Source organism: Globicephala melas, chromosome 15, assembly GCF_963455315.2.
Source record: "Globicephala melas chromosome 15, mGloMel1.2, whole genome shotgun sequence".
NCBI lineage: Eukaryota > Metazoa > Chordata > Mammalia > Artiodactyla > Delphinidae > Globicephala > Globicephala melas.
The window spans coordinates 71,297,199-71,313,064 of NC_083328.1; the positions used below are offsets into that span (position 1 = coordinate 71,297,199).

General features: G+C 37.2%; 1 protein-coding gene across 2 annotated transcripts in view; it reads left to right on the plus strand.

Moving 5' to 3' along the window:
* STK4 (serine/threonine kinase 4) overlaps positions 1 to 15,866 on the plus strand; it is a 95,041-nt gene that overhangs the window by 29,930 nt on the left and 49,245 nt on the right. For both annotated transcript variants that reach the window (XM_060285119.2, XM_030843582.2), the window contains exons 8-9: positions 1,563 to 1,691; positions 2,410 to 2,596. In XM_060285119.2, the coding sequence (XP_060141102.1) occupies positions 1,563 to 1,691; positions 2,410 to 2,596 (316 nt within the window). The remainder of the gene's footprint in view (positions 1 to 1,562; positions 1,692 to 2,409; positions 2,597 to 15,866) is intronic.

Here is a 15,866-nt window from a genome sequence, read left to right on the forward strand (position 1 = left end):
TAACCAATGCATATTTTTTTTAACATTTATATAACATTTATAGTCCTTTTGGAATGAAACTCATAGATGCTAAAGTCTGTTTATGCCCAGAGTTTAAAAAGGATCAGGGTAATGTTGGTGCTATGATGGAGAAATATAAGAATAATAATTTATAATAATACAAATGTCAATATAGAAATGCTCCAGCTTTTCAAGTTATAGACATAATGAAGTAATGAGACAACTGTATCTAGCATCATGAATGAGTTTAGATTTAAGAGCAGTAAGAAGAACAGAAACCATTCCATTCAAGAAACACAGGAAAATGAGTGTATGGACACTAACAGAAATCTAATGTTAAGTAATAACAGGGCAGACTCATTTATATATAAGAGGAGGGAAATGATCTTACAGACTTGCCCAGTGGAGAGAACAAGGAAATACGATATTCTTGCAAATGAGCTGGGTCTTATTTCCAAGAGCAGTGGCAAATTCTTTTCCTGCCTGGATGGGGTACTGATGCAGTTTTATGGACAAGATATCTTCTGTATTTCGATCGTACCACACGTTGAGGTATACTGTCCGCTTCTAGAGTCCTTGCAAAGACCTTGGAGCCCATATCCTCTGGTGGGTGCTGGGGAACAGAGAATGGATTACAGATAAACACTGAGGGCAATGTCAGAATAAGTTTGGAAAACAATAGGCAATGCTCCCCCCCCGCCAAAAAAAAAGAATTTCCACATGTAACTTTCACAGTATAGATTTCTTACTGTGTTACAAGGGCAGACAACAAAAATATAAGATGGTATTAACATTAAAAACTTTAAACTATTTCTATGAAGGAAAGTCAGCAATATCCCTGTGTTTCAAGTATCTTTGCAGATTGAATAATATTGGGGCCTACATCTGTTACATATTGGTGACCAGTTTTAGTATTTCTGTAGTAACTACACTTCGGCACTAGTTGGAAATGCTATAGGACATTGAATAGAAAGAACAAGCAGGAGGAGTAAACTATTCAGTGATTTCTGAACAATGTCTTTATTCCGCTTAAGCCCCCTCTCCAGAATCACCTCCCAAATTACTAGACTTTTCGCTTATCTCTTAAAGAAGTTCGTAGGCATTATTTATCAAAGTGTATATGTACTCTGAGACATTTTAAAGATATGGAGAATTTGCTGTGGTTCGTTGTTGTATAAGACTGTTCCACATGTTACGGGATTACTTGTGTCTCTGCCCCCTTTCCTATGTCCCATGTAGTTTGTGTTCTCCAAACATTGTAGCAACAAGCTCCCAAGATGTTTACAGAACTTCCTCTAGGGGGCAATGCCAGCCTGTTGAGAATCTCCAGAGTTGGTAGAGAGAAATGGAGGAAACATTCCAGCCAAGCCAGAAAAGGTGGGCCAAGCCTGCATGCACCTGCTCACCGTTATAAAGCAAGTGTGGGTTAGCTGTAGTCCAAAGCATAAAGAGAAAGATTAGATTCACTGATTGATTCAACAAAGATTGTCAAGTGCCTACTGTGTGCCAGGCAGTGTTTTGGCACTGGTGCCATATAAACCGTCTTCAACTTTCTTGCTAAGCACCCATTTGTCAAGAGTGCCAAAGGAGTGTCCATACTGCGGGATTTAATTAACGAAGCCATGGACGTGAAGCTGAAACGCCAGGAAGCCCAGCAGCGGGAGGTGGACCAGGACGATGAAGAAAACTCAGTGAGTGGCAGTGGCAAGCGTTGTGGTGGGCCTCGGGCGTCAGTGCTTGTTATTTCATGATTGCCAGCCAGGTAAGATGAGTTGGAGATGTGGGTTCCACCTGGAACTGGAGGCTCTTCTTGCTGACCGTGTCCTGCCTGGGACCAGGGCTTGCTAGAGGCTTGCTGGGTCTGTGTCTGTTCGTCTCCCAGTGCTTCCTCAGACACTTCCACATTTTATTCTCTTGCCTCCTTATCTTTTCTTCAGTTTAACTTTTTATTCGGGAAAGAGAATGCTCAGGTCTGAGACTGGATTTTCCCAGGCCCTTTTGGGGAGTCTAGGATCCATACTAAATATGTAGACTTTACATGTGTGTGATCTTCTTTGGTTGAATAAGAGCACTGTCAATGGGGTATAACCTTTAAAAATCGTGACCCAATGTCTTTTACACCTGTAACATATATAATATTGTACATCAATTATAGTTCAATTAAAAAAGAGTGCTCTTGGTTCTAGAGAGTTGGGTTTAGAACCCAGGTAAGCATCAAATCCAGAAATATTTGCACCAAGATAGTAAGAGTAATTCAGAAAACTCAATCTTTTTTTTTTTTTATTGGAGTATGATTGCTTCAAACGGTGTGTCAGCTTCCACTCCACAACAAAGTGAATCAGCTATGCATACAGAAAACTCAATCTTTTGATCAAATTCGCCCTCATTTGAGATTTCGTCCTTTTCCAGGAGGAGGATGAAATGGATTCTGGCACGATGGTCCGAGCAGCGGGGGACGAGATGGGCACCGTCCGAGTAGCCAGCACCATGAGTGACGGGGCCAATACTATGATCGAACATGATGACACGTTGCCATCTCAGCTGGGCACCATGGTGATCAACTCAGAGGAGGAGGAAGAGGAAGGCACTATGAAAAGTAAGGCTCTGATTAAACAGACTAACTTCGCAGGCAGACCACGCACATTTCCAGAGAGAGCAGATTCTCATGGTCCACATGGACTCAGTCTTGAAGCTCCCGTCTGTTGTCACAGTCAAAGGAGTAAGAGTGTTGGAGGGTTGGGGCAGCAGTGGAGGGTTCGGGGAGGGAGGAAGCTGGCATGTGGAATCAGAGACAGGAAAGCATAAACAACAAGAAGGGATTGACTTTCAAACCTGAACGGCCATTCTCTCGTTGAATGTTGTCACTTTTTCCTTCTTTTCCTTGATCTGTGGAGGTGAGCACATACATTTGTTTTTTGTTTCTTTTTTCCAAAGTGATTGTTTATTTTATTTTTGTTTAATTTATACTGATTGTTACTGATTTAGGTGATTACGTGACTGTTTAATTTATATTGCCCAGATCAATGTATGATGGTTCCAATGGTTCTACATCTGGGCCAGCACTTGGTATGGGCAGGCTTTGTAAATGTAGACGACCTAGTAGGTGTGTAGTGGTATTTCATAGTGGTTTTAACTTACATTTTCCTAATGACTAATGCTTTTGAGCATATTTTCATGTATTTCTTGGTCATTTGCGTATCTTCTTTTGCTTCTCCCTCCTCTCCTTTGTGCTTTCATTATTATACATTTTACTTCTACGTAGCACATACGTTGTTTTAATGCATAATTCAAAGTGTAGTGAAATTCTGAGCTATTTATCATACATGTTATCTTCAGTCTGTTTTCACGGTACTCTGTGTGTCTAAACCAGACTTACCAATTCTCAGTCAGTCTGTTAAGGATGAATGTACAAACTGAAGAGTCCTATCCAGTCCCTTCTAGTGTAAGCCCATCTCTGCTGCTTTTCTTATGCTGCTGATCATTTTTACTTGGCCTGTGACTGAGGCCTAACACCTGTGCTCAGTTCCCGTTGAAGAGGGCCATCCTTTCCTCTCCCTTCAGTTGTTTCCTTTCCCTTTACTCTGTGCATTACAGACCAAGCCATGGAGAAAAGGAATTTGGGAGTACAAAGTGGTAATAATAATTGGGTTCTAAACGTACAATTTAGCCTGAGCTTTGTGTAGGTTTAAAGCATTAAGTCTCTATGATCTTCTCATCATCTTTTTTTTCTTTCCTTTTTTCTTTTACTTTATTTTTAATTAATTTTTATTGGCATATAGTTGATTTACAATGTTGTGTTAATTTCTGCTGTGAATCACTTATACATATACTTATAACCACGCTTTTTTAGATTCTTTTCCTGTATAGGTCATTACGGAGTATTGAGAAGAGTTCCCTGGGCTATACAGTAGATCCTTATTAGTTATCTATTTTATATATTGTAGTATGTATATGTCAATCCCAATCTCCCAATTTATCCCTCCCCCCTCCTTTCCCCCTTGGTAACCAAAAGTTTGTTTTCTATATCTGTGACTATTTCTGTTTGGTAAATAAGTTCATTTGTACCACTTTTTTAGATTCCACATATAAGTAATATTTTCCTTCCTTTTTTTAAAATTTAGAGTTTCTTCCTCGAAACCAGGGACTGATTGGCAAACTATGGTCCACAGGCCAAATCTGGCCTGACACCTGGTTTTAGCAATAAAGTTTTATTGGAACACAGCCATGTCCATTCATTTGCTATTGTCTATGACTGCTTTTGCACTACAAAGGCAGAGCTGAGCAGTCGTGACTGAGACCATGTGGCCCCCAAAGCCTGAAAAGTTTACTGTCTGATCCTTTACAGACAGAAAAAGTTCTCTAACCACTGCCTTAGACCAACTGCTTTGTGATTGATTAATTCATTCAATAAATTTCTCTTCAGTATCCCAGGTACTTTGCTAGATGCTGAGGATACAGCAGGGAATGAAGAAACAGTCCTTGCCCTGAAGGAAGTCACTGTCTAGTCTGTGGGACAGACCATTTAATTACACTTCAGCATATGAAATGGGCTTTAAAACAGAGGTAATCTGAGGGTGTTGGCGAAGCAGAGTGGAAGAGTATTTAATTTAGGCTGGGGATTACTGACAAATTTCTGGAGGAAAAAGGCAGGAAGGTTGGCAGTGAGTAGGGTGGGTGGAGATGTTCCAGCAGAGGGAGCCGTGTCCACAAAGTCCAAGTGGCAGTGAGTTCAGGGCAACTGCAGCTGGTTTATTGCGGCTAGAACACACGGTTCCAGGGCTTTAGATCTCAGGCAGCCCTCTTGAATTTTCACCTTCCAGGTCTGTGTATTTATAACCAACCCTTTGTTTTTGAAGGGAAAAGGTTTTCTTGTTTTCTTTTTTCTATTTTGGGGCCAAGGCTCATCATCTGTGTTTGGCTTCAGGTCAGAATTATACAAATGGTGAAAGAGTAGTAATACTACTGATGGATGTGTAAATAGATCTAACTTTTCCGGAATGTAGTGCATATCAAGAGTTTAAAAAATTCAAGCCTTTCACTCAGTAAATTCCACTTCTAGGAATTTGGCCCAAGAAAATAATTGAAGATATAGAGAAATTATATTCTAGCTTTACAAAAGTAAAAAGATAAATTAACATGTTAATATGTACATAGAAAAAAGACTGAAAAAACCAATCAAAAGGCCAGAGGAAAATAAACCAAATATTAAAAGTAGATAATGGGATTATAGGTATTTTAAATTTTATTTATTTTCCAAATTATTTTCTAGAGTTATTATCAGAGAAAAAAATCCCACCAGAAATACTGCCGATATCATAGTGTATCCTGTAAATTAGGACTTTGAATTCTGCATTGCCTTAAGAATCATTTTTTTCTCCCTTCTTCCTCCTTGCACTGTTTTCTATGGCCTTAAAAATGGATATTTACAAAGAGTTTATTAAAACATTGTCACTACCTGTTAGTCTCTCTTTAAATCCTTATCGAAAATGTGTTCTTACAGTATGTTTCATTCCCTGGACTCAAGATTTGGTGTTACGTAAATTATCGAGTGAATGATACGTACTAAATTTATTTTTTCTTTTGCTCTTTTAAGTAGCTAGCCCGTGTGATTTGTTAGGAAGTTTTGTTTTGCAGCAGTGAGCTGCTGACTTCTTTTTGTTGACTCGGAATGCTATATCTTCTGCTTGTTTTAAGGGCTTTAATTATGCAGATGATTGTAATCCCTGTGTAACATAACTAGACTGACCCATTAACATGTGTTGTGCATGTACGTGTTATGGGAAATCCACCTTTTTAAATTTAAAGAATTAATTTTGTTCCAAATGTAATTTTCGTATTTTAAGTGCTCATTAATTCAGTGGGTTGTTTGTTCAGTTTCTGAGCTTGGATAGTTTTAGCATGTCTAATGAGAAACATGAATCTTTTATTATAGTCATGAGGGAAAAACCCATTTAAAAACCTCAACAGTCACAGCTAAGTGACGTTAAGTAAACTTAGTTCACAATCTGTTTCAGGTCTTGTAATTCAGTTTTGAGTCACAAGTTAGATAGATTCGCCACTTAATTCTGAGATCTTTACTCATTATTTTAGGAGCTATTGAAGCTTTTCATTATGGAAGATGAAAATATATACAGTTACACAGAATAATATCATGACCCCTATTGACATGTAACCAGTTTCAAAAATAACTCACTGCCCATCATATTTCAGCTCTCCACCAAAGAGAATAACAAACTGAATTAATTTAAAGCAGGTCTCAGACATTAGACCACTTCTTCATATTGATTTCTAAACATTTAAAGGAGACTATCTGACCGAGCTTGGCTTAGATAATAACTATCTGTGTTACATTGGACAATTTCTTTCCTTATATGGGCCTCAGAGCCTTAATCAATAAAAATAAAGAGTTATTAATCGTCTTTATTTTCCTTGTCCCTTGTAGCTCTAATTGTTTATAAAAATGATATAACTCATGACTAATATAGAACTGAAGTTTCTACAGGTTAAAATTTGTGAAAATGAATAGGGTTTCACCTAGTACCTTAGAAAAGTTAGATATTTCAAATGCCTCTGTTCTCATTTACTGTATTAAAAATTATTTATACCAACAGTATTACAACAGTATTAATGCACTGTTACAAAAGAAAGTAGTTCACCCCTAAGTCCTCTCACTCCAGCAAAGAACTCCTTTTCTTGACCATATGCCTGTATAGTTCCTATATGGTAATAATTTGCTTAGATATTCTAATTTCTGATTAATTTCTCCTGAATAAGCATATACATTTTTCATGTTGTTGCATAGTCCTTTTTATATTTATCACACTTAACAGTGTTTTTTGATCATTTACCCATTGCTGGGCATTTTGGTTGTTTCCAGTTTTTCACTAGTACAAATAACTCTGCAGGGAACATCCTACATACAAATTTTGCCTTCCTTTTAATGTTTCCTAGGAAAAATTTCCAGAAATGTTTGAACAATTTAACGTGCAGGTGTTGCCATATTGTCCTCCAGAAGGTTTGTACCAGTTTACCTTCCACAAGGATTAGTAGCAGCTGTCAGTATCCTTAGTTTCTTCCCTTTACAGCAATTTCTCCTTTATATTTTCCATTTTTTAAAATCTCTCTGTGCTACTTTCTGGGTGTTAGCCCTGGATTCATCTTCTAATTCTATAATTCCTTTTTGAGCCATGTCTAATCAGCTGTTTGACCCAGACATTGCGATTTTTTTGGTGGCTAACATTTGCTATGGTCACATGGCTAGTAAACGCGGGAGCTGGGAATTCAAAGAACTCCAAAGTCTATGGTCTTTTCATTCTACTGAACTTCTGATTTGTTCTGGAAGCCTACCCTTATGTTAATGGGCATTAGATCCATAATATAAAACCCATGAAAAGTCATGGTAAGACTGGTGCTGGCTTTTGAGGGGATTCCAAAGATAACCTTTTTTTTTCTTTTTAAGAAACAGTTGTTTTTTTTTCTTTTTTTTTTTTAACGTATATATGTATCTATTCTTTTTCGAATTCTCTTCCCATTTAGGTTGTTACATAATATTGAGCGGAGTTCCCTGTGCTATACAGTAGGTCCTTGTTGGTTATCCATTTTAAATATAGCAGTGTGTACATGTCAAACAATTGTTTTTATATATAAATTATTTATTATACCCAAGAAGATAGACATTATAACGTTAATAATAATCATTAATGATTAGGCACTTAATATCTACCAGGTACAGTGCTTAATCCTTTATAAGCATTTCATATATTTTAATTATTACAACCGTGATGTGTGGTGTTTTCATAGCCCGCCCCCGGCCTCTTACAGAAGCAGAAACTGAATTGCAAAGAGACTAAGTAACTTGCTCGTGATTACATAGTGAGTAACAGAAGAGCCAAGACCTGAAGCCAAATACGTTTGATTTCAAAGCTCATGCTCTTAACCATTATATTATCCTGCTCCTCAGCAGAGCCCCTTTATTAAGTTGTTAAGGGACAGGACTAAGGCTCATGTTACAAGGACATCTGATGGCAAGTCTCAGCTTGCAGTGTCCCTTGCTGGTTGTTTGAGTACCTAGCCTCGCTCTGTGTCTGCCCAGGATTTCCAGACACAAAGGGCACAAGGTTTTCAAAGGGAACCTGCCTCTGATGATTTTGTTACATCTGAGGGAGTATGTTTTGGTTGTGTATATCTGAATCTACCATAAAGAATCAGATTGCGGTTGGAGGGAGGGTTAGAGTGGGGTGTGATTTGATTGCTTTATGAGAGACCCCAAGAATACCTGTCAGAACCATAGAGGTAAACCATTGTCCACACTACTTTGAAAACCCGTGCCTGGATAAGCTATCAGTTTGGGGATTTTGGAAGGCTTCTCCTGTTTGTCTGTGTCACTGGGTTTTTTTGCATTAGGACCATAGAAGAACTTTGCCCTCACTATTTGAAGGGCACATTCCTGAGGTGACTTGAGAGGTTCTGTGTCAGTGTCAGGGTCCTTGTACTTTCTCTGGGCCGGCAGAGGGAGCTCTGTCATAGGTTATGAGTTTAAATGGTGTTCCCACTTGTGTCCACAAATCCCCTTTCTATGGAAGGCTTCATTCTAGATCAAGACTGTTATTTATTTATATTTTAACATCTATTTTAAGTAACCACAGCAGCACTAGGGCAATGTCTTTATTTTAGGTAGGAGATTGGATACCTCATACTTGGCAAAGTTCAGATAAGACTGAAGTCAGTTAGAACGTCTCAAAATAGTTTAAACTTTTCCTTTCTCTTCCCACATTTCTCAGTAGACCTTAACCAGAACTGATGTTTTCTTTCTGCAGCGTGGTACCACGCATATAGTTTTGAACCTGTCATCAGCTAAAATGGCCCTAACAAAGTAATTGAATACATTAAAAAAAATAAAACTTAAAATTCTTGTGCAGAACTGACTTGGGAAAAGTTTTTATTTTGTTGTTGTTGTTGTTGTTTTTGTTTTTTTGCGGTACGCAGGCCTCTCACTGTTGCGGCCTCTCCCGTTGCGGAGCACAGGCTCTGGTCGCGCAGGCTCAGCAGCCATGGCTCACGGGCCCAGCCGCTCCGCGGCATGTGGGATCTTCCCGGACCGGGGCACGAACCCGTGTCCCCCGCATCGGCAGGTGGACTCTCAACCACTGCGCCACCAGGGAAGCCCGGGAAAAGTTATTTTATGTATGAAAATAAACATTAACGATGACAGTTTATAGCTTTTTTTGTGTAGCCTCTTTAGTTTTCGTTTAATTTATTTCCATGTTGACTATACAAGTCTGATACTTTGCGAGTAGCCTTTGCCCTTTTTCTTTTCTTTTTCTTTCTTTTTTTGTTATTGGTTTGCAGTGGTTCTTTATATGTTGGATACTAATTTTTTATTAGTTATGTGCATTGTAAATATTTTCTCCCAGCTTGTGACTTGCGCTTTTAATTTTTCAGGATATTTTCTTAGAGAGCAACTTTTGTTTTCATGAAGTCACATTGGTCTGAATTTTCTTATACTGTATGTTTTTTGTGCCTTCTTTAAGAATTCTTAATAATATATTTAAAAAATTTTTGTTTTATATTGGAGTATAGTTGACTTACAATGTTGTGTTAGTTTCAGGTGTACAGCAAAGTGATTCAGTTATACATATAAATATATCTCTTCTTTTTCAGATTCTTTTCCCATATAGATTATTACAGAATATTGAGTAGAGTTCCCTGTGCTATACAGTAGGTCCTTGTTGATTATTTTATATATAGTAGTGTGTATATGTTAATCCCAAACTCCTAATTTATCCCTTCTCCCTACCTTTTCCCTTTGGTAACCAAGAAATTCTTAATAATATCGTAATAACTTTATATGGTGATAGATATTTACTAGACTTATTGTGGTGATCATTTCATAATGTATGCAAATGTCAAATCATTATGTAATACACCTGAAGCTAACATAATATTGTATGTTGACAATATTTCGATTAAAAAAAGAAATTCTTTCCTACCCAAATGTCTTAGAAACAGTCTCCAATTTTTTTTTCTAAAGGTTATAAAGTTTTACTGTTCACATTTAGGACTTTATTTAATATATCAGGAATTTTTTTTTAGTTTACAGTATGAACTGTAGTCATCTTATTTTATTCCTACCATCTGAAAGACTCACTTTCTCCCTCCATTCAGATCTTTGGTCCTGTTACCTTCTCAGGCCTTCCTTGACCATCTATCAAAAATAAATTCCCCTTCCCCTTTTTATTTTTCTTTCAATACAGATTACTCTTGAAATTTATATCATTATTCTTCCATGTAAATTTTAGCATCGGGGGCTTCCCTGGTGGCTCAGTGGTTAAGAATCTGCCTGCCAATGCAGGGGACACGGGTTTGAGCCCTGGTCTGGGAAGGTCCCACATGCCGCGGAGCAACTAAGCCCGCGAGCCACAACTACTGAGCCCGTGTGCCACAACACAACACTGAAGCCCGCATGCCTAGAGCCCATGCTCCACAACAAGAGAAGCCACTGCAATGAGAAGCCAGCTCACCACAACCAAGAGTAACCCCCACTCGCTGAAACTAGGGAAAGCCTGCGTGCAGCAATGAAGACCCAACGCAGCCAAAAATAAATTAAATAAATAAATTTATAAATTTTAGCATCGGTGTATCAAATTTTGTAAAATACCACTGGGATTTTGACTGAATTGCATTGAATACACAGATTAATTAGGCAGAATTGCCATCTTTATGATGTTAATTCTTTCTGTTCATGAACATGGTTTATCTTTCCATCTGTTTGGCTTATATCTTTTTTCGTAGATAACTTTATAATTATATCTATAAAGATGTTTTAGACCTTTTGTTAAATTAATTTTTATGGATTTTTTTTGTTCTAATAGGTTTTCTGGAGTTTTTTTTTAATGAAGACAGTCTGTGAATTAGTCTTTCCTTTTGATCTTTATACTTATATATTTTTCTATCTTACTAAGACCTACAATAATAGAGGTGGTAATGGGCATTCTTGTCTTATTCCTTATCTTAAAGAAAATTCTTCTAATAATTTACCATCAAGTTTGATTTTGTAGTAGGTTTGGTGTAGGTACCCATTATCAGGTCTATTTCTAGTTTAAGAGATGTCTTTTCTAATCAAAATTGTTGTTAAATTTTATTCTTTGATTTTTGAGTTGAACACTTAGCTGTTTAATTTTCTTGCTTACTAATGTATTCAGGTAACGTAATTTTTTCTCTAAGTTCAGTTTTCACTGCATCCCATAAGTTTCATATGTGGCACGTTGTAAATACTTTTTCCCAGCTTGTGATGCTTTGTGCTTATTACATATTTCTTTTTTAACCCATGAATTATTCAGAAGTACTTTTTAAAAACCAAATTGTATGAATTTTTTTAACTGCTTATTTTTAATTTTCAATTTCAGAGAATTGTGGCTAAAGAACACAGTCTGTGTGATACCAGTTTTTTTTTTTTAAGATTTTTTGATGTGGACCATTTTAAAAGTCTTTATTGAATTTGTTACAATATTGCTTCTGTTTTATGTTTTGGTGTTTTGGCTGCTAGGCATGTGGGATCTTAGCTCCCCAACCAGGGATCAAACCCACACCCCCTGCATTGGAAGGTGAAGTCTTAACCACTGGACCGCCAGGGAAGTCCCCAATACCAGTTTTTTGATATTTTCTTGCGACATTTGTGGCCTAATATGTCAGTAATTTTTAAGTGTTGTTTGTGTGCCTTAGAATGTGTGTTTTCTAATTGTTTGTAGGAATCTATATATATACAGTAGATTTAGCTTGTTAATTGTCTTCAAATATAGCTATTCCCCACTAATTTTTGATACTTGATCTTTTGGTTTCTGAGGGAGATATGTTAAAATTGTTACTCTGTGGTTGTGATTTGTCAATTTTTGTTAATTCTGAGACATATTTTGGGGGGGAGGACTTTTGTATTTTGAGGTTGCATTGTCTGATGCATATAGATTTAGAATTGTTAACTCTTCCTGGGAGTTGTTCCTTTTATATTTGACTTTCACACCTTCCCTGAGATATGGGTCCACTAGTTATGAGCTTCCTGCCATACAGAATGAGGAAGTTCAAGTTAAAAGTTCAGCGTCTTGTCTAAAGTCACCCTAGATGACAAACCTTTGACTTCTAGTCCTCATTGCTACAGTGGTGGAGGGCTTCTTGTTAAATATTGTGAAAAGCCTGCCTTTCTTGTCTTTTGACACCTGTTTCTAGGATCTTCAAACCTAAGGCTTTTGTGATGTTGGTGTTTGGATTATCAAGACTCATAGCTGTGATAATAGACAAGGTTTTATAGCTAGGTAGATGGACTGAAGTGTGATAATGCAAATGTGATAAAATGTTAACATTTGAGGAATCTGGGTGAAGGTTATCTGGATAGTCTTTGTAACATTGGAAGGTTTTGTATATCTGATATGTCCGCATAAAACATTACATGATTTTTAATTCATGATTTTCAGTTTTTAGAAATAAACCTCAAGAGGCTAACTTGGGATAGTTCATAAATTTGAAAGAGTTTTACTTAAGAGTTGCCTAATAAAATAGTATCTTGAGGTTGTTCGTTTTTACTGATTCAGCTATTACATGTCATTAATATTGACAGAAATTTGTGCTTTAGAAAACCAAGCATATCACACAGGTTTAGGAAAATGTTAATTTTTTAAATTAGTAATCCTTTTATTGAAAAAAATTATATTGTGTCCATTTTTAAAATTGAGGTATAGGTATTTTATAATGTGTTTCAAGTATACAGCAAAGTGATTCAGTGATATTAATTATTAATAATGTCATTCAAAGTAGTATGTCGGACACTGAATATCATTAGTAGTGCTATGTTGGACACTGAATATCATTAGTAGTGCTATGAAAAGAATGAAATTTTGTGCATATTGCCATCCGTGTATTTTATACTAAATTATATGTGGGGTTTTTGTTGGTGTGTCTTAATATGCAGAAAAAATTATTTCACCATTTCATTATCAAGTGAACATTTTTTTTTGAAAGGAAGAGAATTTCTCCTGTTTTAGTTGATCATTATCAAATAAGATATTTAGCAGCAAAAATGAGAACTTCTATAAGTAGAGAGAGAATCCAAGCTTTCAAAACATATTAAAAATAGGTTGTCAAATAAACTACATTATTATACTTTAATAATACTTTAAATATCAAGTGTCTTTGAAAACAACAAAAAAACTTCTTTTTTCAGAGGCAGAGATAACAAAAAAATCCTGGAGCAACTGATCCCAAATTGCATAAATTTGTAGTTTAGCAGTTAAATGCTTTTGCCCCAAATGAGGAAATGACAAGTCAAAGGATGGCCACTTAAAATATGTACCTCATCTACTAAAGATTTGACAGGCAACAGGTCTCCCTTCCAAGACTCATTGGCTATGATATGGTTTTCTTGTCCTCACTGCCTTCCCAAGAGATACATGGCAGCCGGTTCCCCCTCCTTATCTCATGGCTTATTAGGCCACCGGGGATGCAGAACTTGGACCACTGAATTGAAAGATTGTTTCCACTGACTCAAGCCTTTAAATTAGATTCAGTGAACTAAAGGGAGTGAGTGGATGATTTCTATTTCAAACAAATTTCTAATTGTATTCTAATGAATCTCTTTGAAATAGAATCTTAAAGCATCGTGGCATAAGTAAGTTAGAGCAACTCAGAACCATGTTTTGGGTAAACTGCTGTGATAGTATTATGTGTTAAAAACGTTATGTATTTATAGTTTCCCAGAAAGTCCTAGGTCTCACGAAGGCACCTATTGTTCCTGTGAGTTTCCTCATGTTAAAACCAAAGTCCAGGATCTTGTTAAAATGATTTTATTTCAACACCATCGGTCAGATGCTAATTTCAGAGCTGTGTAAGATGGAAATTCTTGACTCACAGCCTATCTTCTTTCCACCTGCAGTTTTTTGAAGGGGATTATTATAACAGTGACTCCCTTGTGTGTTCTCTATCTCATTCTCTCTAACTCAGATTATAACATTTGCAAGGACAGTTACTAGGACGTAAAGTACTACAGGTATTTTAATGCTTCTTTTACTACAATAACCTTACTGTCTGATTTCAGATCCCCTCAGGATGTTTAAAACTATCATCAGAGAATATTAAGTGTCCATGTATCTTTGTCACTCACCGTCAGCATCATATGAGAATTTCAGATAGCATTAGTGTGCTTATACGTACCAAAGCTAAAACTTAAAACGTAGTTTGGTTAGAAACATATCTCTCAATAAGCGTAGGAGAAAGAAAAAGGAGTAGCGGAAAGAACATTAATTTTAGGAATCAGAGTCTTTGATTTGAAACTTGGCTCAGAATTTTATAAACTTTGTCAGCTTTGACAAGCTATTTCCTTTTATTTTATTTTATTTTTTTTTTTGCGGTACGCGGGCCTCTCACTGCCGCAGCCCCTCCCACTGCGGAGCACAGGCTCCAGACGCGCAGGCCCAGCGGCCATGGCTCACGGGCCCAGCTGCTCCGAGGCATGTGGGATCCTCCCGGACCGGGGCACGAACCCATGTCCCCCGCATCGGCAGGCGGACTCTCAACCACTGCGCCACCAGGGAAGCCCCAGCTATTTCCTTTTTTGAGCCTCAGTTTCCTATCCTGAAAAAGTGAAGCATAAAAGTTCCTATTTTGTCAGGTTGTTAAGATGATAGGAGATAGATATGGAAAACGCTTAGCATAGAAATGCTTAAAAATGGTAAGTAGTATAGTAAGTATATAGTGAATAATGGGTCTTTTAGTGTATGACAGTGGTTTTTTTTCATTGGACCTAAAAATTCCTTCAACCTGAGCTACATTTCTACATCCTAACTCCTTTTCTCTTGCTGGTCATGTTTTTTACTTTTTTTTAGTTTGTACCCTTGGTATTAACAGGTGTTTTGTAAGTTCCACTTCTGTGTCTAAGCACTGGCATGAAGATGGTTGATCTAAAGGAAGGTCACTTGTCAGTTTCAGTAATATTTTTAAAATGTGCTGAGGAGAGAGAGAGAGATTGATTCACATTCCTTGGTAACAGGATAACACGTTTTGAGAATCTGTTAAGCAGTAGCTCAGAATCTAAGATGGTAGATTATAAAGAAGGCTAGACTTTGAATCTACGTGAGCCTTCCTTTGTGAAGTTTCAAACTGTTATCTTAAAACTGTGAAATTTATTACTGACTGGATTTTTTTTTTCCATCCCTGAAAGATAATCAGTGGGGTTCACTGTGCATTTATCAGAATCTCCCTCTAGGGTGGGATTTACAGCAGAAGAGCAGAGATCTTGGTCCTCAGACTTTTCTCACAGTTACACAGATAATTCAAGGTCATCCTGCCAGAGTGGAGGCTAAATCCTAATTGTTTGTGCAGTTTTTCTAATTATGTCCAGATGCTGGGCTCACTTTTATCTTTGGAAACCGTTAACATTCTTGATTCTTTTGGGATAAGCCAAAAAGCACAGACATGTGGTGCCTGAAAATTCATTCAAACCACCTGCCAGACCACATGTTAGGATATGAAAGTACCAGATCTCAGTGTGACATGGCTGAAAGGCTCAAGGCCTGTCTTTTGAGGAAGATAAGGTGCTGCTCCATTAGAGTTAAATTGGTAAAAGGAGAGCCAAGAATAGCCATGGGGGAAATCTATTTTCCAAAAGAGAGCAGTGGCGTGGTAGTGATGAAGAATAAAGGAAAAAGTCCAAAAGATATACTTTGGCTCTTATACCTAAGAAGCAGATAAATCGGTTTTGACCAGTTAGGGGAATATATTTTTCTAGTGCTCTCAGCTGTTCTGACCTGCTGACTCTTGCTCAGCAAGAAAATGGAGATACATTTTGATGAATTTAAATGAGTCCCAAAGAAAAAGTAGATGAT